Consider the following 22,032-nt stretch of genomic DNA (forward strand, 5'->3'; position numbering starts at 1 on the left):
AGTGACCAGCCTGTCCCCGGCACTGACTGTGTGACTTTCTCCCCAGTGGACGTGACTCTGGATCCAGAGACGGCAAATCCCTACCTCGTCCTGTCTGAGGATCGGAAACATGTGGTGCACAGAGACAAGCACCAGGGTCTGCCCAATAATTCTGAGAGATTTGATACTATGGCAGTTGTCCTGGGCACTGAGGGATTCACAAGCGGGAGGCATTACTGGGAGGTGGAGGTTGGAGACAAAAAAGTCTGGACTCTGGGAGTCTGTAGAGAAACTGTGACCAGGAAGGGGCATATTCTGTTTGTACCTGCAAATGGATACTGGACAATATGGCAGGTGGATGGTCAATGTACAGCCAACACCTCCAGCAGGACCCCTCTCCCCATGAGCGCCAGGCCCAGCCGGTTGGGGATTTTCCTGGACTACGAGGCGGGCGAGGTCTCGTTTTACAATGTGACTGACAGGTCCCATCTCTTCACTTTCACCGACACCTTCTCTGGGACGCTGCGCCCTTATTTTAACCCTGAATACAATAAAGGGGGTACAAACATGGATCCCCTGATAATTTGCCCAGTCCCACCTGAGCCTTGACAGAAACTCTGTTGCTGACAGGGACACCCATGACAGAGACTGTCCCCTCCTGGCACTGCCACCTCTATGGGGTAAAGGGCATCTGCTGCCTTTCCCTTGACTTCCCTCCCTTCTCAGTTCTCAGTACCAGGCCTGTGAGCTAGAGGAAGGGAGGGGGGCAGAGAAGTGGGGTTGCAGATAAGTGTGCATCATGGTAAATGCGGCCTACACCCTCATGCTTTGGCTAATGTGGCCATATACCGGATGCATGGACCTTGGCCAGGAAAGATTCAACCTGCACCTGAGCCAGGCCCACAACCAGGTGGAGTATGCCTTCGGATAGCTGAAGACACAATTCCGTTGTCTGCTTACCCGTCTCAACATGGGCGAGCAGAGCATCGTGGAGGTTGTTGCAGCATGTTGTGTACTGCACAACATTGTGGAGTGGAACAGGGAGGCTTTTCTCCCGGGGTGGATGGCAGGCAAGGGCTGGGCATTTGAGCTGCCCCAGACAGCTGCCATCCAGCAGGCGCACCATGATGGGATGTGTATCTGAGAGGCCCGCAAGGAGATGTTCTCCCAGGCCCCATACTAGGGTTGCTTCTGTCTGGTGTCCAAATTTACCTCCCATCCCCAACCCTTCCCTTCCCTCACCTCCCAATAAACATGACTGTTTTTGTTAGACACAATAAACTGTATGTATGTACATAGGGATGACGGGCAGGCAATGGGAGGCAGCTCTGAACTAGGAGGGGAGGAGGAAGGGGCTCTCAACTGAGAGGGGCAGCTCCTACCACTGCCTCGGTGGGTGCGGAGGCCTTGGTGTCTTTCAAGCTGGGTTGGGGTAGGCAGCATGGGGAGGTGGTGGGCAGGATGGGGTGCGGCAGGAGGGGGTATGGGCATGGCAGGGAGGGCAGGAGGCTGTGGCAAGGCCATGCCATAGTGCACAACATGGCCGATGTGCAATGTGAGGGTGGAGATTGTGTCACACACCCTGTTGCACCTCTGGAGGAACTGCCCCCATGCCTGCTGCCGGCACTGTAGGTCACTGCAGCTTGCTGTTGACTGCTGCCTCCATCCTCTCCATGACCTGGACATGCCTCTGGAATAGTTGGACACGTTGCTTGGCCCGCTGGACTGGTTCCTGGGTGGTTGGTGCTGCTGCCGCAGGGCTGGACTGTCCCTTGCTCCTGGGTGGTCCTGCTGCAGAGAACACAGAAAATGACAAGGTGGTCAGGCAGCCCTGTCCACACACTCCATGAGCCCCACACAACTGTGGCTGGGGCCCAATTGGTCCCCTGTGTGTATGTTCACATAAAGGACTAGCTCAACATCCTTGTAGTGAAGTGATCCTCCATGGATTGTAACCCTTGGGAGATATCACTGTGAATGAAGACCTCTTTGTCTGTGCCCTGGCCTCCGTTTGTCAAACGCTGGAAATGGATGGCAGGAGACAAATCGCTTGATCATTGTCTGGTCCACCCTCTCTGGGACACCTGGCACTGGCTACTGTCAGCAGACAGGATACTGGGCTAGATGGACCTTTGGTCTGACCCAGTATGGCCGTTCTTATGTGTGTCTGCATTGCACTGTGCACACTCATTCCCCAAGGTAGAGCACATGGCTTCTACTCCTGTCACTGTCTGTGAGCACACACCACTGATGCTGTAGTCATGTTTGCATACACATCCCCACATTGCATAGGAGCAAGCATGGCAGACGAGGTCTGAGTTCTCAGACCACTGTCAATTGATGCCCTTAGACATGGAGCCAGGGCAACTGAGGAGTGTACTGTCCCTGCAGCAAAACTCAAGTGGCCATAGGCAGGGCTGTGCTTAGGCATACGTGGAGTACGCAGTCGCATAGGACACCACGCTTTCTGGGGCATCACTCTGCCGGCCCGGCATGGAGGGGAAGCATAGGTGTGTGCTCTGCACCGGAGCCAGTAGGGGCACTGCCGGCACTGGCAGCCCTGCCAGAAGACCCCACTGGCGGAGGGACTCCGGCGAGGAGGCTGGCAAGCTGACCCCGGCTGGAGAAGGGTAGCTGTCAGCCCGGGCGGCAGTGTCGGGGGGAGTCAGGGCTGTGCCGGGGGTGGGGGTCACATGTGGTGAGCCAGAGGGGGCGGGGTCATACGTGGCTTGGCGTTGCGGCACCATTTTTAAAAACAGCCAAGCTGCACCTCAGCAGGAGACACGCTGAGCAGGGCGTGGGGGGAGCAGAGCCTCGCTAGGACGGGACCAGCCGTGTTGTGATGGGCCGGGGCTGTGAACACTGAGCAGCCCAGCTCCAGCTCTGGCATGTGGTCTGGAGCCCGGGCTGCAGGGACTTCTGGGGCCCAATCACAGCAGACTCCAGCCCTGCAAACAGGAAGGCAGAAGGTAGGCAAGGTGAGGTGAGGGGGAGGGGTGGGAGAGGAAGGGCTTGTGCTGATGGGAGGGGGCAGGTCAGGAGAAGAAAGGAGAAGGCACCAAGTGGCTGGGGTGCAGGAGCGACTAATGCGGTTGGTGATGCGGGAGGCAAGTGCAGACAATGAGGAAAAGGGCAGGAGGGGAGGTGTCAGTGGGAGGGAGGACAGGATGATGCTGGGAGGAGAGGAGAGGGCATTGGGGGCTGGAGGGGGAGGTGCTGGGAGAAGGCTTAAAAGAAGGGGTGGGCATGAGAAAGGTGGGGATGGAGCAAGGCATGTGTGAGGGCACAGAGGGGCAGGAGAGGAATGGGGCAGAGACTGGTGAGAGGGTGGGCATCAAGGAAAAAGGGCAAAGGGGGAAAGGGCAGTAAGGGAAGGGGGAGGCACCAGGAAGGTCCAGGGGTAAGGGAAGTTGCAGGTGTCAGGAGATTCTGGGGGTGAAGCAGAAGAGCAGACACCTGCAGGGGAGAGGCCAGCACCAGAGGAGAGAGGCAGGGCAGGTTTGCAGAGGGAGGTGTTAGAAGAGGGGATGAGGAGGGGTAGCTCACATGATTTGAGTGGGGCTATCGGAAGAGTGGGCACAGGGGGGAGAGACGGGCTGGTGGAGGGGGGCAGGTCTCAGGATGGCTGAGGGCAGTGAAACAGGCAGGAGTCAGGACAGCAGATGAAGGTGAGGAGTTGGGGGCAGCAGGCACCAGGGGAGCTGATGGAGCAAGGGGAGGAGACATGGGAGCAGAGGGGAAAGGTAGAGCTTTATAAGATATTTATTAATAACTTGGGTGCCACTGTGGCACATCAAAACAAGCCACATGAACTCAGTACTGATGCACAGCACATTAATTTTGCTCATGGGAGGAAACTCTTAGGCTACGTCTACACTGGCATGATTTTGCGCAAGAACTCTTTTGCGGAAGAGTTCTTGTGCAAAAACTCTTCCAGAAGAGAGCATCTACATTGGCATGTGCCTTTGTGCAAGAGATGAGCTTTTGCGGAAGGGCATCCATGCCAGTGTAGATGCTTTCTTGCGCAAGAAAGTCATGTTGCCTGTCTACACTGGCCTCTTGTGTAAGAACAGTTGTGCAAGAGGGCTTATCCCTGAGCGGGAGCGTCAGAGTTCTTGTGCAAGAAGCACTGATTTCACACATTAGAACATCAGTGTTCTTGCCCAAGAACTCACAGCCAGTGTAGACAGACAGCAAGTTTTGGCGCAAAAGCGGCTGCTTTTGTGCAAGATCGTACCAATGTAGACACAGCCTGAGATGGAACACTTCCCCCAGCCTCTCTGCCCCTGAGTTAATGTCACTCACATTGGGTTAATGCAATCCCAGGATAGTTGCATGAGAGCGGATTGGTGGGGGCCAAACTAATCCCTGTTGGTAGGAGGATGGTGGGAAAAATCCTTGGGAGGGGGTGAGTCACATGATATCTTTTACTTTTGGTCATGTGTCCATCTTTCCCTGAGAGTGTTGCCTCCAGAGGCATGGCTAATGGTGGTCAGGGGTGTAGCTAATGGAGGGGGTCAAAGCGTACATTAAAAAAAAATTCTTTTGGTGCACACCCTAATGAAATGTGCTGTGCATGCCTATGACAGGAAGCAGTAGATCATGTAACAGCAGGGCTGGGCCCTAGAGAGCTGAATGCACTGCCTGCAGCACCGTCTGAGGGAAGGGATTGGCTGCTGAGGTTTCTGGGAAGGGGGGGAGTAGGGGTGGAAGAGCAAGTCAGTCATAGGGGCACCAGTTTAATAATCTCACATAGGGCACCATAAATCCTAAGGACGGCCCTGCTCCCAATGCAGCCCGGAGGGGGGGCTTGTTCTCTCAGAAGGGGGGGTCTCTCTTACCTGCTCCCGCAGATGCTTCCCAACCTTGGGCAGAGGCTGGGCTGGCCAGACTGAGGGTGCTGCCGTGGGAAAGGTTCTCAGGGAGCAGCTTTCTACATCCCACCAGCCCTGTGGGATAGTTCCCCTCCTGGCTTCAGCCCGGGCTCCCAGCAGTGCTGCACCCAGTTCTGGGACTTGGCCATTCCCAGAGGCCCAGCAAGCAGAGGACAGGAAAGGAGCCAGGCTGAGGTTCTGCAGGGAGCAGGCTGGGGACCTGGCAGGAGGAGGATCCCCTTTCTTTTCCCCCAGCAATTGCCATTCTGAAAAGCAGAGAGTGGAGATATCGAACTCAGCAGTCCATCAGACTCTGTGGTGCAATGGAAAGCATGTTGGACTTCTAAGCTACTATGGCTAGTGTAAATCCAATTAAATATTCAAAAGTTGTGAGTTCAAGTCCCACCAGAGTTACTTTAGCTGCTTCCTCATTTCCTGGGCACCTTTTACAGAACAGGCAATCCTTAGGCTGATAGTGGGGTGGGCTTGAGTCCAGACACTTCCCTGCAGACCCCAATGAGGGTGGAGGGAAGGGCTGGTTGTTGGGGCTGGGGTTTGTTCTGAAAGGCTGCAGGTATCGATAGATCGTTTTGTCCCTCCCTGTCTCCTACTAGTGCTGAGCAACACTCAGGCTGTGTCTACACTGCACGGCTCTTCTGGAAAAACCTACGCAAATTTCGAAACCCAATTTGTGTAGCTTTTTCTTCTGCTTTTTTTGGAAGAGGCTTTTCTGACATTTGGCCTGTGGACACTGGGTAAGTCACACAAGGGAGGCAGGAGGCAGAGCCGGCCCAATACACCAGCCTCCCAGGGCAGGGGAGGCCAAGCCACAAGCCTCCAGCAGCTGCCTGGCCTGATTCATCTCCCCTTCCCCAGGCTGGCACCCAGGGGCATTATCAGCTGACATCACCCACCTCTGTCACATGGTAGTTGGGCTCATCTTGGGCACAGGCTGGTCAGCAGCAGCTGCATTTACCTGGGCACCTCAGGGGAGCAGCAATAAGAGATGGCCCTGTGTTTTACCTGGCTTTGAACAAGGGGCCTTTCATTTGTTACATAACCTGTAATAACTACCACACCACAGAAACACACTCCAGCATAGATGGCACTTGGTTCTTTGTTCTGTTCCTGGCTCTTTCCAACACCCTGCTCTGCAGGGGAGGGGAATGCACCTTGTGAACACTCCACCTCTGGTTCTCAGGGAAGCCACTAACCCGAGCTGCCAGCTCCTCATTTCCTCATTAGCCCCTTGAGATTTGTAGCTCAAAGCTGAAGCTGCTGTGGCAGGAGGTGAAGCTACAGAAGCTGACAGGGGACAATCAGCGGGCGGAGGGTTATTTTTTCTCCTCCCTGGGCTGATGTGGCTAGAACTGAGGAGGAGAAAATCCTCTTCCCTTCTCCTCAGAAGATGGGAATTGCAGTTGGTTCTCTCTTTGGTTCTACTAAAGCTGGACCCAGGACTAGACTTTTTCTTTCTAAAACCCTGGTGAAAGTTGAGGGAGAATTTGCTAGTTGACTGAAAATGTGAGTTAAGGAAGGGTATGGCCCAGCATGAGGGTTGAACCCATGACTCTGAGATTAAGAGTCACCCACTCTACCAACTGAGCTAGCCAGTGTGTGACAGCAGGGGTGTGAGCTGGGGAGGGTGCCCCCCTGCCCAGAAGGTGCGTTTGGGTGCCCGCAGGGGTAGCAAGAATTCAGGCCCTCAGGCCAGTGCATTGGGGACAACATCTTACAAGTACTGCAGGGTGACCCATAGTGCCACCAGTTCTGTTCTTAAAAAATACTTCTTCAAAGTCCTTCAACTGAAAAATTCAAGAGGCACAAAGTGGACTTGAAGGATAGGGACAAGAAGATTGACTCGCAGAGATTTGCACAAACCAACACCTCACCAGCAGGACCCACTGACATTTGAACTGAGATTGCAGAAGTTAAAGTCCTGCCCCTCACACCATGGGACCATCACACTGCCCCATGTTTAGGTTTCTCAGATGGTAGCTGATACTCTGCTCTCCTTGCTTTTTCATTCAGTGGCTTCACCTCTCCAGACCCTGCTCATCTGTATGTGGTCTCAAGGGAACTATCTGGCTCCCTCTCCGGCAGAGGAAGGAGAAATGTTGCCATGTGTTACACACGTTGGCACCGTACAGACCCCGGCCCTGGGTCCCCTGAGAACATGGGACAGGGAGAAGCTCCAGGAGATTGTTCCCCTGGGATCGCGTCTCACATGGATCCAAAGGCTGGGGGCTCCCAGACCCACCCTACAGACGGGAATGCCGGTTCCTAGAAGCTCCCACCTAGACACCCTTGAGTGAGGGTTCACAAAGAAGCTGGGGGGAGAAAAGTCACAGAGGTTTCTGGGTGGGCGAGTGCAGCTTCTCGGCTGCTGAGCTAAGTTCAAGAGCGGCAAAGGGAGAGGAGGGGAAGTGGCAGCCGGACACTCAGCATGGCCCCAGGAACGGAACCAAGAACTGTCCTTGCGTTTCTAGCCTTAAAGCGTTGCTTCTCGGCTGTTTGGCTAAGATTGAGCACTTCCTGCCTCTTGGAGAGGAATAAAAGTGGCAAGAGGCAGCAACACACACTTCTGCCTGCTTTTTCAGGGCTTAAGTAGAAGCTCTTCAAAGAGCTGTGCAGTTCTTGCCCCACATTGAATTGGCTGGGAGTCAAACCCCAGTCAACTGCTTGGAAGGCAGCTATGCTCACCACTATACCACCAATGCCTGTGCTAGACAGGCTTATGAAAATTAGTGAGGGAAGTCCACATCTGCCATGAAGTGCACTTGAGGTAAGAGAGTGCCCGTGTGGTTTGGGTAAAGCATAACTTCTTGCCCGATTGGCTAAAATCAGGGGTGGTGATGTTGGAATAGTAACATCCCTGTGGCTCTCTGTGGTGTGAGGGATTGGCTGGCATACCAGTTGCAGAGATTTCTGGGTAGGCGAATACAGCTTCTTGGCTCTTGGGCTAAGTTCAAGAGCAGCAAAGGGAGAGGCAAGGAAGTGGCTGCCGGACACTCTGCGTGGCCCAGGAGTATAGACCAAGAGTTGTCCTCTTGTTTTTTTTCATAAAATGTTGTTTCTCGGCCATTCGGCTAAGATCAAGCGCTTCCTGCCTCTTGGAGAGCCATGTCACAGGCACAAGCCCCCAGACACGCCTCTGGCCCTTCCATGGATGCATCGCAGGACCAAGCAAGGGGCAGCAAGTGCCAGGCACTGTTGTTGCATAAATTGCTGGTTTCGTCCCCTTGGAGGCTAGTCTGATTTACCCCAAGAAGAGAGTCACACTTTCAGGCTGGGTCCAACTCAAGTTTATTGGTTGCAACCAAGGTACGGCTAAGGAACTCAATGTTCAAAGCAGAGCTGACCCCCAACATCTCATAGGCAGGGGTTCTTATAGGGTTAACATCCTTCCTGGTTTAGGTGCCTTAACATGATAGGTTACTTCATTATTGACATTTAGCATTCCTATAGGTCAGGTTAATTTTCCAAATGAGGTTAAATACAGTGCCTACTTGCTGACTTTGCGGTTACAGCTGTGTTACATTCATTCACTTTTGCTAAACAATGGGCGAGCCATACTTCCCTTTTTCCTTTCCTGCTTGAGCCGGTCACAAGTTTAAAGGATGTGGAATATATCCATATCTCTACTTAACAGAAGACTGGTTTCACTTCCCCTCGTCTCCTTATTGTGAGTTATTACTTGTGACAGGCCTTGACCTTTGTCATGTCTTACTCCTATACAAATAGCAAATATATCTAAGCATTAGCAATGTATGTATATTGTACGTGCCCCTCATAGGGGAGTCAATGGCTCCGGGGGATTTGACTTCCCTTTTACACATCACTGTCATGGATAAAGCCGTGGTCCAAGTATGAGTCTCTGCAGGCCCTGCAGTCCAGGCAGAGGAATGCAGATATTTATGGCCGAATGGCTCATGGCCTTGCAAAGAAAGGCCACCTCCCCCCACCCCAGACCAAGTCAGAGCCACGGTCAATGAATTGCGGCAGGGGTATGTGAGGACCTGTGAGCACAGTTCCCACACTGGGGAAGCACCACAGCACTGTGCATACTGTGCATACTACCTCAAGGCACCAGCTGGGGGGCAAGCCCTGGAGCCCAAGCCACACGGGGAGACTCAATATGACCAGGAGGCCTGGAGCGTGTGAGCCCTGCACAGAGGCTGCTGCTAGGGGCCTGCTTCAGTGGCCCAGCAGCTCAAGTTCCCCCGCTTCTCCCCCTGGAGCCACCCCCCAGTGCTGCTGAGGACCCTGACATGAGGCAGTGGGACCACCAGAGGAAGGTGCCAGCCTTAGCCCTTCCTCCCAGCCTCCTCCCCCTCCCAGGGTCTTTCCCCAGCCCCTCCCCAGTTCTACATTCCCCACATAAAAATCAGAGAGTTTGTTCTTTCAACAGGGAAAAGTCCTGATTGTGTTACCAGCAGGGGGAGGGGGAGAGGGAAGGGGGTATGTTGAGGGGGGATTGGTGTGTGTTGGGAGGGAGACACAGAGGGCAATAAATGAGGAGTAACATTAGCTGGAACCAAGGAGCTGGGTTTGAACTACTGCAGAAAAAAGGACTCTGCCCCTGGAGCTGCCCTGTCCCCTCCAGAGCCCTTAGGTTGGCACTGGGGAGGCCTAAGTCCAGACAGTGCCCAGCGAGGGTGAAGGGGGAGGGAAGGGCTGGTACTTGGGGTGGGGCCGGGGGCTGTTCTGAAAGGCTGCAGGCGCCGTTAGACCCTTTTGTCCTTCCCTGTCTCACCCCAGCGCTGAGCAACACTCAGTGTCGGTCTGAGCATCCGTCCTGCTCTGGGACGTGTCTCTGTGGCAGGAACCTGCCCAGGCGGCTCTCGCAGTGAGGCCCCTCCCTGGCAGCACCGAGCAGTGAGAGCTGAGTGAAGGGGGAGGCAGGCCCAGGGGGAGAAGGCTCCATGACTGTGTCAGAAGGAGGCTCTGCCCTGGCCAGTGGGGAATCGTTGCCTCTCCGAGGGGCCCAGGCCTGGTGGGTCATTTCCCCAGGTTACTGAGTGGGGGCTGGAGCCAGTTCTGTGTTGTCTCCTTCAACAACCAAACTGAACCAATGGATCTTGTGCCGACCTGACACTGCGCTGGGCTAGTGCTGTGTGTGCCACAGAGCTTCCTGCAGGGCTGCCCACATGGGAGAGGGGAGGGGCAGTTTGAGTCACCCAGCTCTGCCCCTTCTGAAGGGCTTGTGAAAATGGCAGGTGCTGTCTTGGCAGTGAGGGAGAGTCTGGAAAGGGGCCCTGAGTGAACCTCTTGGGTCACAGCTGCTGTAACAATGAGGTAAGATGAATGAGTAGGCAGCTGTCAGGTGGAAACTGAGGCTGGTTTCCCTGACTGGGAATTGAACCCAGGCCTCAGCAGTGAAAGTGCTGAATCCTAACTAGTAGACCATCAGGAACACACGAGCATGTCTTTTTCCTTACCTACCTTTCACAGGCCACTTTCTGTCCCCTTCAGGACACGGGTCCATTTTCCATTGTCCAGAGGGGACAAGCGCAGAAACCAAACAGAACATCAGAACAGTCAGACGGGGCCATGCCAGTTGCCCAACTAGCCCAGGATCCTGTCTCACGACAGCAGCCAATTTCCCTCAGGGCAGGGATTGTCCCTGGCTGGGTTTTGTGCAGAGCCTGGATCTCACATGGGGTCTGTCAAATACAAGTAATAACCATAAATTCTAGTCCTCAAATCTGAAGTAACAGCTGCTTGTATCACCCCCCCCCTTCTCCAGTCTGAAGGCAGCACATTCCTATAAGCCAGCCTCCCATTGGGTAATGGCCCCTTATTTCCCGGAGGGGGGCTGGGTCCAGAAGGATTCCGCTGAGCATCTCAGAGAAGTTTCTCTCAGCCGGTGTCTCTAATAACTTGCTCTGTTGCCTCAGCTTCCCCCTGGCCAGAGCATTTCTTTTGTCACAATCTCTCCCAGGAAGAGTCAGGGAAATTAGCCAGTGACTAAAACCCAGAGTAATTCCCAGCAGACAGGGCAGCAGTTCCCTACCTTGTACTCCTGGGCAGCCTCCGCTATGGGCAGCACCGTGTGCGCGCGGTGAGCCCGGGACTCTCTGCAGATCACACAGATGGGGGCTTGATCCTCCTCGCAGAACAGCTTCAGCACCTCCTGATGCTCCTCACACACCCCGTCCCCGCCTGCCCCCTTCACTGCCTGCAAACTCAGCTGTTTTACTAGTTCTACCACGTTTGCCAGCTGCCTGTTGGGCCAGAGGGGGCCCTGCTGCATCGGGTCCCTGCACTGCGGGCAGGAGGCAGCTGGGTTGGGTCCCTGGAGAGAGGGGCTGGGGCCGGTGGCTGCAGGAAAACCCTTCTGCTGTGTCTGCGGCTGAGCTGCACAAAGGAAGATACAAGATCCCTGCTGGGGGGGTCTTTGCCGGATGAACGTGCCTGAGGAAAGACGCTGGAAGTGCAACAGACACATAAAAGGGGACGAGGGACAGTTTGAGTCACACACATGGCAGGGGGCGCAGCTCAGCCAGGGACCTTATCCACTCACAGAGCTTCACAGCTTCTCCACGCCCCGAACCCCACCAGGCAAACTGCCCCATGGGCCTCACCTGCACCATGCTCAGGGCCTGGGGATTTTTTGTCCCTTTGCCAGACCAAATAACTAGCCCCCCACTGCTCTGGAGTCTCTGCCTCTCATGGGCCTTCTCATCCTCAGGCTCCGCTTTGTCTCCAGACAGACCCTGCTCTACTACAGCCACCTCCCTCTGGCTGTCACTCCTGGGCCTTCTAGAGCAAAAAATGCCCCTTCATTCTGACTTTGAATACACAGGCTTTTAGCAAACACACCTGCATTTTCTAGGGAGGGGTCTGAACAGTTTTTGTAGAGAGAGAGACAGCCACTATGGATCATCTTTGCTAACTGTCTCAGAGAGCCAAAGAAGGAAAATTATTTGGCAATGAAAAGTAACTGTCAACCCAGGTGGGACTTGACCCCACAATCCCTGGCTTACAAGGCCAGTGTCTTATCCATTAGGCCACTGAAGTACACAGAAAACAGTGCCAGGGACAGAAATTCACCCTTCTAAATGTCCCTTCCTCAGCTTTTAGCTCCTTATTAAGCCCCTTTGAAGAAGCCAGATACACAGGAAGGGCTGATCTCATCCCTCTGAAATCAGTTTTCCATGGATATCAATAGCTGGCTCTAAGTCATGGCTTCCCCAGGCTGGCACCAAGGGGCATTATCAGCTTTGTCACGTGGGAGTTGGGCTCATCCCAGGTAAAGGCTGGTCAGCAGAAGCACCTGCACGTACCCAGGGGAGCAGCAATAAGGTCCTGATTTTAAGAGGAATAAGGAATAAGGGATCTTCCAGAAAAGGTTTATTTTCTGAAAGATCCCTGTCTAGACTGGCGCTTTTTTCCGGCATAGCCCCGAGCTGGAAAAAAGCGGCAGCCATGTTCATGCAAATGCCGCGGGGAAAATTTAAATCCCCGCGGCATTTGCAATTCTGAAGTGTCTCATTAGCATCCCTTTTCTGGAAAAGGGCGCCAATGTAGACACAGCCATTGGGTTTCGAAATTTGCGTAGGTTTTTCCAGAAGGACAGTGCAGTGTAGACATAGCCTGAGTGTTGCTCAGCACTCGTAGGAGACACGGAGGGACAAAACAGTCTAAAAGCACCTGCAGCCTTTCAGAACAACCCCCAGCCCCAGCCCCAGCCCCAAGGACCAGCCCTTCCCGGTGTCTGCTGGGAATTGCCTGGATGTCAGCCCACCCCAGTGTCAGACTAAGGATTGACTGGTCTGTAAAAGGTGCCCTGGAAATGAGGAAGCAGCTAAAGTGACTCTGGTGGGACTTGAACCCACAGCCTTTGAATGTCTGACTGGGCTCACACTAACCAGTGCAGCTTAGAAATCCAACATGCTTTCCACTGCACCACAGAGCCTGATAGACTACTGAGTTTGACACCTCCATTCTCTGCTTTGCAGCATGGCAATTGCTGGGGGTCTGTTGCTTTTGGGAAAGGAGGTAGGAAGAGGGAGGGGGCCACTGAAATTAAAGGATTAGAGCTGAGATACAGATGGAGACACTGATCCCACCACCCCTTGCATGCTAAGCAATCACTCTACCACTTGAGCTAATTCCCCTGCCTGCAAAGAGCCCTACTGCCTCACCCACCTTGTTCCAGAGCCCACAACATCCCTGTGGCTGCCCAAAGCTCCTTTCTGAAAGGGCCACTTGTGAGACTGACACCCGTGGGCTGGCTAGCTCGGAGGTTTAGGGGACGCGGTGCTCATATCACACAGAGGCGTCTTAAGAGCAAGCCCCTTATTTCAAGCCATAACGGGCTCGCTATTCCGACGTCCCTGCATGGCAGAAGGAGGGAGGGACGTTTTGGAACAGCGATTTATTTGGAAATAAGTGCTGTGTAGCCAGCCCCAAATTACAAAATAAGCTATTTCAAAATAGGCGCATTGATTATTTTGAACTATGGGACGCACCCCTAGTCAGTTAGAGCTGAACTCTGCCCCCAGCTCCCTGCTCCACCCACCCACGTACTGACTCCCTCGCTGCCATGGGGCTGTTTGCATTGGCCTCTTCTCTCTGTAGCCAGGCTTCAGCCAGGACTGAGACTCAGGCAGGAGAATGTGACCCGGCTCCCTGCACCTGGGCCCTGCATTTCTCATCCCTTCAGAGACACTTGCTAGTGGAGGAATAAATCACAGTCACATGACTGTAGATTATGAAACTTTATAGTTGTTGTTGCCTTGGAAACTCCCCACAGACCTTCCCCTGGGGTCGGGGGAAGCCACTCACACTGCACAGCTCACTTCGAGGTGAGGGTGCTGTGTAGACGTGCTCATCCTGTTGAGGGCCAGCCTGCTGGGGGGAGGCTCTGGCCACTTCCTTTACTTGTCTCTCTCAGGCTGTGTCTACACTGCAGGCTTTTTGCACAAGAGCAACTGCTCTTGGGTAAAAACTTGCAGAGCGTCTACAGTGCAGGCACGTTCTTGCACAAGTAAATTTATAGTGCAGAATCAGACAACAGGGCTTCTTGCACAGAAGTTATTGCTCTCCCCACGAGGAATAAGCCCTCTTGTGCAAGAAGTCGTCCACAAGGTGGCAGTGTGGATGGGCAACAGGGGTTTCTTGCTCAAGAAAGCCATGTATCTAAAATGGCCATCAGGGCTTTTCTGCACAGGAGAGCGTCCACACTGCCATAGGCGCGCTTGCAGAAAAGCACTTCTCTTGTGCAACAGCACATGGCAGCGTGGACACACTGTTGCGCAAGACATTTTGCACAAAACAGATTTTGCGCAAGAAGCCTGCAGGGTGGATGTAGCCAGGGGGTGTTTGGGTTTGTTACGAGCACTGAGCTTTGTACAACAGCCCAGGGAACATTGTGAAAAGCCAAAACCTTCCCGCCCTGGGTGTCCTTGGCCAGTCAGCAAGTGGGAGAAAGGTTCCCTGAAGTGCTGACTTCAGGTGATTTGAAACAAGCCCCAGCAGCTCAGATGAGGTGGCCGAGTGGTTAAGGCGATGGACTGCTAATCCATTGTGCTCTGCATGCATGGGTTCAAATCCCATCCTCATCGGGTGTTAGTAGTCTTCTCTCTTGCCTCTCCCAGAGGTTTAGTGGCAGCCCTGCCTGCCCCACCCCCCTCCCACTACAGCCAGGGGAAATCTCCACAGAGACACTCCCAAATGCTGCCCTCAGGGGGAAACCTCACAAAGGAGATTCCAGGCAGCCAGGCCATGGGGGTCTCTGAGATGCCCCAGCCCTGCAGCCTGTCCCACCTGGCTGTTGCCATGGTCCCTCTGTGAGGTCACTGCCTCCCAGCCAATGAGCTGAGGTTCTGCAAAAGTTCCTTGTGATGTCACTGCTGCCTTGCAGGCTCATGTCCTGCCCCTGGCCAGCCCCTTGGCATGTGTGAGCTGCTCTCCCTCTGCCCCCTCACTCAGGGCTGGTTCTGGGGCTCAAGCAGGGAACATCAGAGGCTGCTCAGGGGGCCACATTGCTAGGAATAAGGGATCTTTTGGACAAGGTTTTATTTTCCAAAAGATCCCGTCTAGACTGGCGCTTTTTCCTGGCAAAGCCCTGAGCTGGAAAAAAAGCAGCAGCCATGTTCATGCAAAGGAAGCAGGGGAGATTTAAATCCCCGCTTCATTTGCAATTGCGCTGTGTCTAATCTGCATCCCTTTTCCGCAAAAGGCCCTTCAGCAGCAGCACACGGCTGCCATCCAGCAGGCCCTTCCGGGGGTTTGTGCATCTGAGAGGCCCTGAGGGAGAGTTCCAGACAAGGACACCTGTGAGACTCTCCCCTGGGTGCCCCCACAAGGGCCTTCTGTATTTCCCCTCTGTGCCTCCCTCACCACCACCGCACACACACCCTTCCCCTGCCCGCCCTTCCCACTTTCTGCTCCCGCCTCCCCTGCTGAAGACACGTGAGGAGACACGTGAGAAGTGGTTTGTTTTTTTGTGGACCTGCCCCGACCGCAGCCCTAGAGACTCTGGAACAAAGAAGACACATGAGAAGAACCCAACTTTCTTCCTTTTCCTGTGACATGGATGGATCTAGCTCAGGTTTCACTCAAGGGGTCCGTCTGCATGTGAAGTACCTGTGACAGCCCCTGTGCTTCTCTGCCCCTCATCAGCAATGCCACCTACTTGGGGGAGCACGTGCCCCGAGACTTGTAGAAATGACAACCTAGACAAGCCATCGTCAATCAGGCTCCCTTCGATAGCTCAGCTGGCAGAGCGGAGGACTGTAGTGTGTGTTTGACAAGTGATCCTTAGGTCGCTGGTTCAACTCCGGCTTGAAGGAGCAATTGTTTTCCCTCCGGCCTGGCCTTAGCAGAAGGTAACCAAGGTGGTTGCCTTGGGTCCATGTCTTCAGAGCCCTCCGCTGCAATTGACAAAAAGATTGTGGGGAGGAGCTGCCAATCACATTTCTTGGGCTGCGCAGGTTATATCCACAAACACAAAAGTTCTGCCCTGGAACTGCCTTGTGGGCACCCAGAGGAACCACAATAAGAGAAGACCCAGTGGTTCTGCCTGGCTTTGAACCAGGGACCTTTTGCATGTTAGGCAAATGTGATAACCACTACACCACAGAAACACACATACAAAAGTTTTCTGCTACTGCACTTACGCTTGAGCAAATATTCGGTTGCTAACCCTTTGGCCAACAGAGATTGCTGCGGGGCAAAGGAATTCTCTGTTGTCTATTTTGTGCCCTCGGGAAGGGACCAAACTGAAGGAGGCCGGGCCCCCACCTGGGAACTCCAACCTAGACCCTGAGACCAAGGGGTTTACAAGCCAGATAATCAAAGTTTGTTGCATTTCACCCTCCCCCAACCCTGCAAAACCTCAAAGGCGACTCTAGAGTCCCAGCGGCTGACGGAGAGGTGCATGTTACAGCCTCTGCCCACTGAGCTGTAGCCTTCTGTGCCCAGGGAGCCAGACACAGCCAGGGTGGGAAGGCAGGAGGGAAATGGGGAATGGCCAAAATTTGCGAGACAGTGGTGTTGTCTGGGACCATAGAGTAGAACAGTTTAGAGGTGGGTCTGAGTAGGGCACCGTGGCTTAGCTGGCTAAAGCACTTACCAAATAAACAACAGCACCTGGGTTCAGCCTTTGCTCACATTTACTTATGCCCTTCTGGGACACAGAAGAGGCCTCCCCTGGCCACCCATGGAACTGCTGGTTCAGGAAAAAGGCTGAGTGGAGAAGAAAGAAACCAGAAGAGGTGAGAAGCTCCTGATGCCCACAGACCCTGACTCTCCATGGCTGCAGAGGTTTCACCCTCAGGCTCTGAGCTCCTCAGGAAATCACAAGGATGTGCAGGGCTGGCTTTCCTGTCTCAGTAAGTGCAGTCAGAGCCCTGCCTTGCCAGTGCTAGTCACAGCAGCCTCTGCACCTGCTCTAAGCTTGTGGTTTCCTTCTTCCCAACACCCTCCCCACTCAGCCTTTTCCTGAACCAGCAATTCCATGGGTGGCCAGGGGAGGCCTCTTCTGTGTCCTAGAAAGGCAACACAGGGACTTGAACCCAGGATCTTTCATTTATGAGGCAGGTGCTTTAGCCAACTGAGCCATAGTGCCCTCCTCCAAAGGCTTTTTAAAATGACTCTTTATGTTTCCACACAACACTTTTGACTCCCAAAGTGCAGCCGTTCCCCACTCCCCACAGCCATCAAGCCCAAGCGGTGTCTGGCTCCCTGGGCACAGAAAACTACAGCTCCATGGGCAGGGGGCTTTGGCTTCCTTGCCCATGGGATGCTGTTGCAGGAAGGGCTGCTCAGCAGGGACGGGGTTCATTTGTTGAGGAAGGGAAGAGTATTTGGGTGCAGACTGGCTAACCTAGTGAGGAGGCTTTAAACTAGGTTTGATGGGGGCAGGTGCCCAAAGCCCACAGGTAAGTGAACAACATGGACACCTGGGAGATGGGCCAGAGAGCAGGGGCTGTAACCGCAGAGATAAAGGAGGGACAAGGGACCACTGGGAAGCAAAATCTAATCTGTGTCTTAGATGCTGGTACAGACACACAGGACTATGGGTAATAAGCAGGAAGTTGGTATCACAGGGACGTGGTGGGATAATACACTTTATTGGAATATTGGCACAGAAGGGTAGAGCTTGCTCGGGAAGGACTGGCAGGAAAAAGGGAGGAGGAGACATGTGAACACTTGACACAGGAGTGGACTTGTTGGGACTCTCTGGGTGAGGTTAAAGGGGTAAAACCCCAGGGTAATGTCACACTAGGCGTCTATTACAGACACCTCCCCAGGCAGAAGAGGTTCCTGAGGCTTTTTAAACAATTAACAAAATCATCCAAAGCTGGTCCTAGCGGCTGGTTTCACACACACTCAGCCTCACCTACAGCTGGGAGGCAGTTTGCAGGGAGCTGAAAAGAAACAGAAGAGGGGAAACTGGAGCCTGGCAGAACCAAGTCTTGGGATTCTTCTGTATCCAGATGTGCTAAGCAGCTGGCAGCCAAGCTCCCAAGTGCTGGTCTGTTCCCACCCTCCCCAGACAGGCAAATCCCCTCCGCTGGGTGTTACAGGCTGGACTTTGCCTGCCTGACTTTTAGCTAGGGAACTGCTCCCTGTGAGGCAAATGTGACACCCCTTGCACTGCAGAAACCAGCCCATTGCCTTATGGGAAGAGAAAGAGCCCTTGGAAACAGCCCCTGGCTGGTTCTGTCTGTGGAAAAGAAAGAGCAAATCTTTACAACTGGAGAACGTGGGCATAGATCCCACTGCCTCTCACATGTGAAGTGAGCACTCAATGCCCATGTTCTCCAACTGCAGCTCAGTTCTCATCCCTTATTTTCATTGTCGGGGCTCAGTGGCCCCCTCCCTCTTCCTACCTGCTCTCTCAAAAGAGACAGACCTGGCTCCCCTTTCTTTGCCCCCAGCAATTGCCATGCTGCAAAGCAGAGAGTCATAGAACCGTAGAGCTGGAAGAGACCTCAGAAGGCCATCAAGTCCAGCCCCTGTTCTAGAGAGTGGAGATCTCAAATTCAGCACTCTCTGTGGTGACAGTTCCCAGCAGACCCCAGTGAGGGTGGAGGGAAGGGCTGGTTCTTGGGGTTGGGTTTGGGGGTTGTTCTGAAAGGCTGCAGGTGCCGTTAGACCATTTTGTCCCTCCCTGTCTCTACTAGTGCTGAGCAACACTCAGGCTGTGTCTACACTGCACTGCTCTTCTGGAAAACCTACGCACATTTCAAAACTCAATTTGTGCAACTTTTTCTGCTGCTTATTTTGGAAGAGGCCTTTCCGACATTTGGCCTGTTACACTGGGCAAGTCACACAAGGGAGGCAGCAGGCAGAGCCGGCCCAATACACCAGCATCCCAGGGCAGGGGAGGCTAAACCACAAGCCTCCAGCAGCTGCCTGGCCTGATTCATCTCCCCTTCCTAGGCTGGCACCAAGGGGCATTCTCAGCTAACATCACCTTTCTCTGTCACGTGGGAGGTGGGCTCATCCCAGGCATAGGCTGGTCAGCAGCAGCTGCACTTACCTGGGCACTAGCAATAAGAGAAGATGTTGGGTTTCTGCCTGGTTTTGAACCAGGGACCTTTTGTGTGTTATGCAAACATGCTAATCACTACACCACAGAAACACACTTTGGTGCTGGTGGAACTGGGATGACTGTTTTGTTCCTAGCTCTTTCTAAAAGGGGACTGCACCTTGTGAACACTCCACCTCTTGTTCTCAGGGAAGCCACTAACCCAAGCTGCCAGCTCCTCATTTCCTCACCAGCCCCTTGAGATTTGTAGCTCAAAGCTGGAGCTGCTGTGGAAGGAGGTGAAGCTACAGAAGCTAACGGGGGACAATCAGCGGGCGGAGGGTTATTTTTTCTTCCCCCCCCTGGGCTGATGTGGCTAGAACTGAGGAGAAGAAAATCCTCTTCCCTTCTCCTCAGAAGATGGAAATTGCAGTTGGTTCTCTCTCAGGTTCTACTAAAGCTGGATTTTAGGACTATACTTTTTCTTTCTAAAACCCTGGTGAAAACTGAGAGTGAATTGCTTGTAGGCTGAGAATGTGAGTTAAAGAAGGGCATCACCCAGATGGGGCTTGAGCCCATAACCCTGAGATTAAGAGCCTTATGTTGTTTTGTTAACTGAGCTACCCAGACTGGCTACACCAAGTCTTTTCATGCCCCTATGACAGGGTAGCAGGAGCCAAGTGCTCTCAACTTCCTGACTTGGCTCTTTCTTGCTTCCAGTGGGGGGTTCTGGTCTGTGGGGAGGTTTGAGCTCAAATCCCCCTCCTGACACACCCACTTCTTTTCCCACAAGGAACGGCCCCATTTCCATCTTTCCAGTGACAGGAGAAGGGGCCGGTTTTAAGATTTCTTGAGCAAGAACCCGCCAGTGTAGACCTAGTCCTGCAGTCAGAGTTCAAAGACTGTACCAAGAGGCTGGGAATGACATCCCTTGTTTCAGTATTTTTCTTCTATACAATTATCAAGCTATATTTAGCTAAGCTGTTTGTAAGCAACTGGCGGGTACCACAGTAGCGCACATCCGCACAAGCGCAAACGACCTCACTAGTGGTGCACATTATGAAACTCACTCCACCCATGGATGGAAAATCTCAGAGGGAACATGACCCGCCACCCATCTTCTTCCCTGCATTGGCAGCCACAGTCCCTTTCAGCCACTGGGACACCCCGGGAAGAAAGGCAGGAATGGGGCCAAGTGCAAGTCAGGCTGAGGGGGGCAGGCAAAGCTCATCTTGCCTTGCAGGTCCACTGGCAGCAGCATCTCTCTTGTATTCTGCTGAGAGAAAAATATGCCTGAGAGAAACATGGGCGTCAGAGAGCTTGCAGCCGTTGCCAAAGTAGCTCAGTTGGGAGAGCGTTAGACTGAAGATCTAAAGGTCCCTGGTTCAATCCTGGGCTTTGACAGAAGCCTTAGTCAATGTGGCTTAGTCTGTTTTGTCATCTCTCCATCTCTGGCAGGCCAATATCTGCAGTCAGAGTTCAAAGGTTGTATCAAGAGGCTGGTAATGACATAATAAAGTTGATGATATTTCAGGGTTAGAAGTGGGAGAGGGGATTTCATGTCACCTCAGAGATTGTTGACACAGTAGAACAGGGCTCTTGGCTTCAGCTGCTCCCAGCCTTGCGTCTCTTTTTAATTCCATGCCCCCAGAAATGAACAGTAACAGAGCCTGCCTCGGACTAAATCTGAGGCTTCCCCATACTGAGGACACGCTATTTCTATTTTCTTAGACTGGAAGTTATTATGTTGATTTAAGCAATTTCAAAATAGTTTCCAAGTATACACATGTCCCTATAGTCCTGGTCTTCACAACATCCTCTGGCAAGGAGTTCCACAGGTTGACTGTGCGTTGTGTGAAGAAATTGTTCCTTTTGTTTGTTTTCAACCTGCTAATATCATGATGCATCCTTAGTTCTTCTATTATGGGAACAAGAAAAATACCTTTGCTTATTTACAGTCTCAAAACAGCCATGATTTATAGACCTCTATTTTATTTCCACTCTGTCTCCATCTTTCTAAGATGAAAAGTTCCAATCTCTCTTCATGTGGCAGCTGATCCAAACCTTTCATCATTTTTGTTGTGCTTGTCTGAAGTTTCCAATGCCAAGGTATGGGTTTTTTGTTGGGGGCGGGGGGTAAGGCAACCACATTTCCAGTCAGTGCTCGAGTTGTGGGCACAGCATGGATTTACAGAGATGTAATATGATAGTCACTGTCTTATTGTCAAGGCCTTTAAAAATAATTTCTAACATCCCATTTGTGGCTCTACATGGAGTGGATGTTTTTAGAGAGCTCTCCAGCTGTGACTTGTTGTAGGCAGATTTGTTTCCATTTAGTATGTGTGTTACTAATTGTTTATACTAATTATACAGATTAATTGCCAGACTCAAAGCTCACAGCAATTTTCCATGAAAAGGTGTTTTCCCCTCCCCATCATGGTGCTTGAAAAAGAGTTAGTAACAGAATAGTTAGCCAAGTTTAAGCACTTTCGTAGCTTTCTGTGGTGTAGTGGGTATGATGTTTGCCTAACATGCAAAAGGTCGTTGGTTCACAGCCAGGCAGAAACAGAGTGTCTGCTTTCATTGCAGCTCCCCTTGGTGACCAGGAAAGCGCAGCTCCTGCTGCCCAACCTGTGCCTGGGAGGCTAGGTATGGGGTCAGCTCTTCCTGCTGGTCCAAGGAGGAAGCAAGGCAGGAATGGAAGCCAAGCTGAGGGAGGCAGACCAGAAGCTCAGGGGTTGAGGAGAGTCCCCCCCCCCCCCCCACTGCCCCTTGTTCTGCCAAATCCTGTGGGGTGGGGCTGCTTATGGGGAGGCAGAGTCCTGTGTCTGTCTCAGGGCATCCCAGGGATGCTCTTTGCTGCCCAGGAGAAGAAGGGGGCTCTGAGTGGAAAGAAAACAAGCAAAGCTGGTCCCAGTGGGCATGAGCTGGTGCTCCAGCTGAGGGAGTGGTGGTTGGTGCAGGTCCCATGGTGTAAGGAACAGCCCTTAGCCCTGGGGAGTCCTGCAAGCTGAGTTCAAATCTCATTGGGACCTGCCACTGTTTGGCTGCAGAACCCTTCCACTCCCACTGCTTTGTTTTCCTTCCCCTTAGGTTCTTAGGTTCATGAGACCGTTTCTTACCCCTCACACTGGGTGTCTGCTGCTGCTCAGTGGGTGGCTGGGATGTGCTGGGACCCTGGGCTTGCAGGAT

The 22,032-nt window shown here is 53.1% G+C and overlaps 1 protein-coding gene and 6 non-coding genes across 8 annotated transcripts in view; 4 read left to right on the forward strand and 3 right to left on the reverse strand.

Annotated features, from left to right (window-relative positions):
- LOC102451188 (butyrophilin subfamily 1 member A1-like) overlaps positions 1 to 1,367 on the forward strand; it is a 55,621-nt gene extending 54,254 nt beyond the window's left edge. The window contains exon 13 of one of the 2 annotated variants that reach the window (XM_075912692.1): positions 47 to 1,367. In XM_075912692.1, the coding sequence (XP_075768807.1) occupies positions 47 to 588 (542 nt within the window). In that variant the 3' untranslated portion in view covers positions 589 to 1,367. The remainder of the gene's footprint in view (positions 1 to 46) is intronic. The other variant, XM_075912694.1, reaches the window with a different exon arrangement.
- Positions 1,368 to 10,197: 8,830 nt separating this feature from the next.
- TRNAE-UUC (transfer RNA glutamic acid (anticodon UUC)) lies at positions 10,198 to 10,269 on the reverse strand. The gene has a single exon. It is a non-coding gene; the product is annotated as a tRNA-Glu (tRNA).
- A 2,400-nt stretch (positions 10,270 to 12,669) lies between these two features.
- TRNAR-UCU (transfer RNA arginine (anticodon UCU)) lies at positions 12,670 to 12,774 on the reverse strand. Its single transcript has 2 exons — positions 12,738 to 12,774; positions 12,670 to 12,705 (listed from the first exon to the last, which is right to left on the reverse strand). It is a non-coding gene; the product is annotated as a tRNA-Arg (tRNA).
- A 1,569-nt stretch (positions 12,775 to 14,343) lies between these two features.
- Positions 14,344 to 14,425, forward strand: TRNAS-GCU (transfer RNA serine (anticodon GCU)). Its single transcript has one exon. It is a non-coding gene; the product is annotated as a tRNA-Ser (tRNA).
- Positions 14,426 to 15,565: 1,140 nt separating this feature from the next.
- Positions 15,566 to 15,655, forward strand: TRNAY-GUA (transfer RNA tyrosine (anticodon GUA)). Its single transcript is given in 2 exon segments — positions 15,566 to 15,602; positions 15,620 to 15,655. It is a non-coding gene; the product is annotated as a tRNA-Tyr (tRNA).
- A 221-nt stretch (positions 15,656 to 15,876) lies between these two features.
- TRNAV-AAC (transfer RNA valine (anticodon AAC)) lies at positions 15,877 to 15,949 on the reverse strand. Its single transcript has one exon. It is a non-coding gene; the product is annotated as a tRNA-Val (tRNA).
- A 4,222-nt stretch (positions 15,950 to 20,171) lies between these two features.
- TRNAF-GAA (transfer RNA phenylalanine (anticodon GAA)) lies at positions 20,172 to 20,244 on the forward strand. Its single transcript has one exon. It is a non-coding gene; the product is annotated as a tRNA-Phe (tRNA).
- The last annotated feature ends 1,788 nt before the right edge of the window (positions 20,245 to 22,032 follow it).

This window comes from Pelodiscus sinensis, chromosome 31, assembly GCF_049634645.1.
Source record: "Pelodiscus sinensis isolate JC-2024 chromosome 31, ASM4963464v1, whole genome shotgun sequence".
Taxonomy (NCBI): domain Eukaryota; kingdom Metazoa; phylum Chordata; order Testudines; family Trionychidae; genus Pelodiscus; species Pelodiscus sinensis.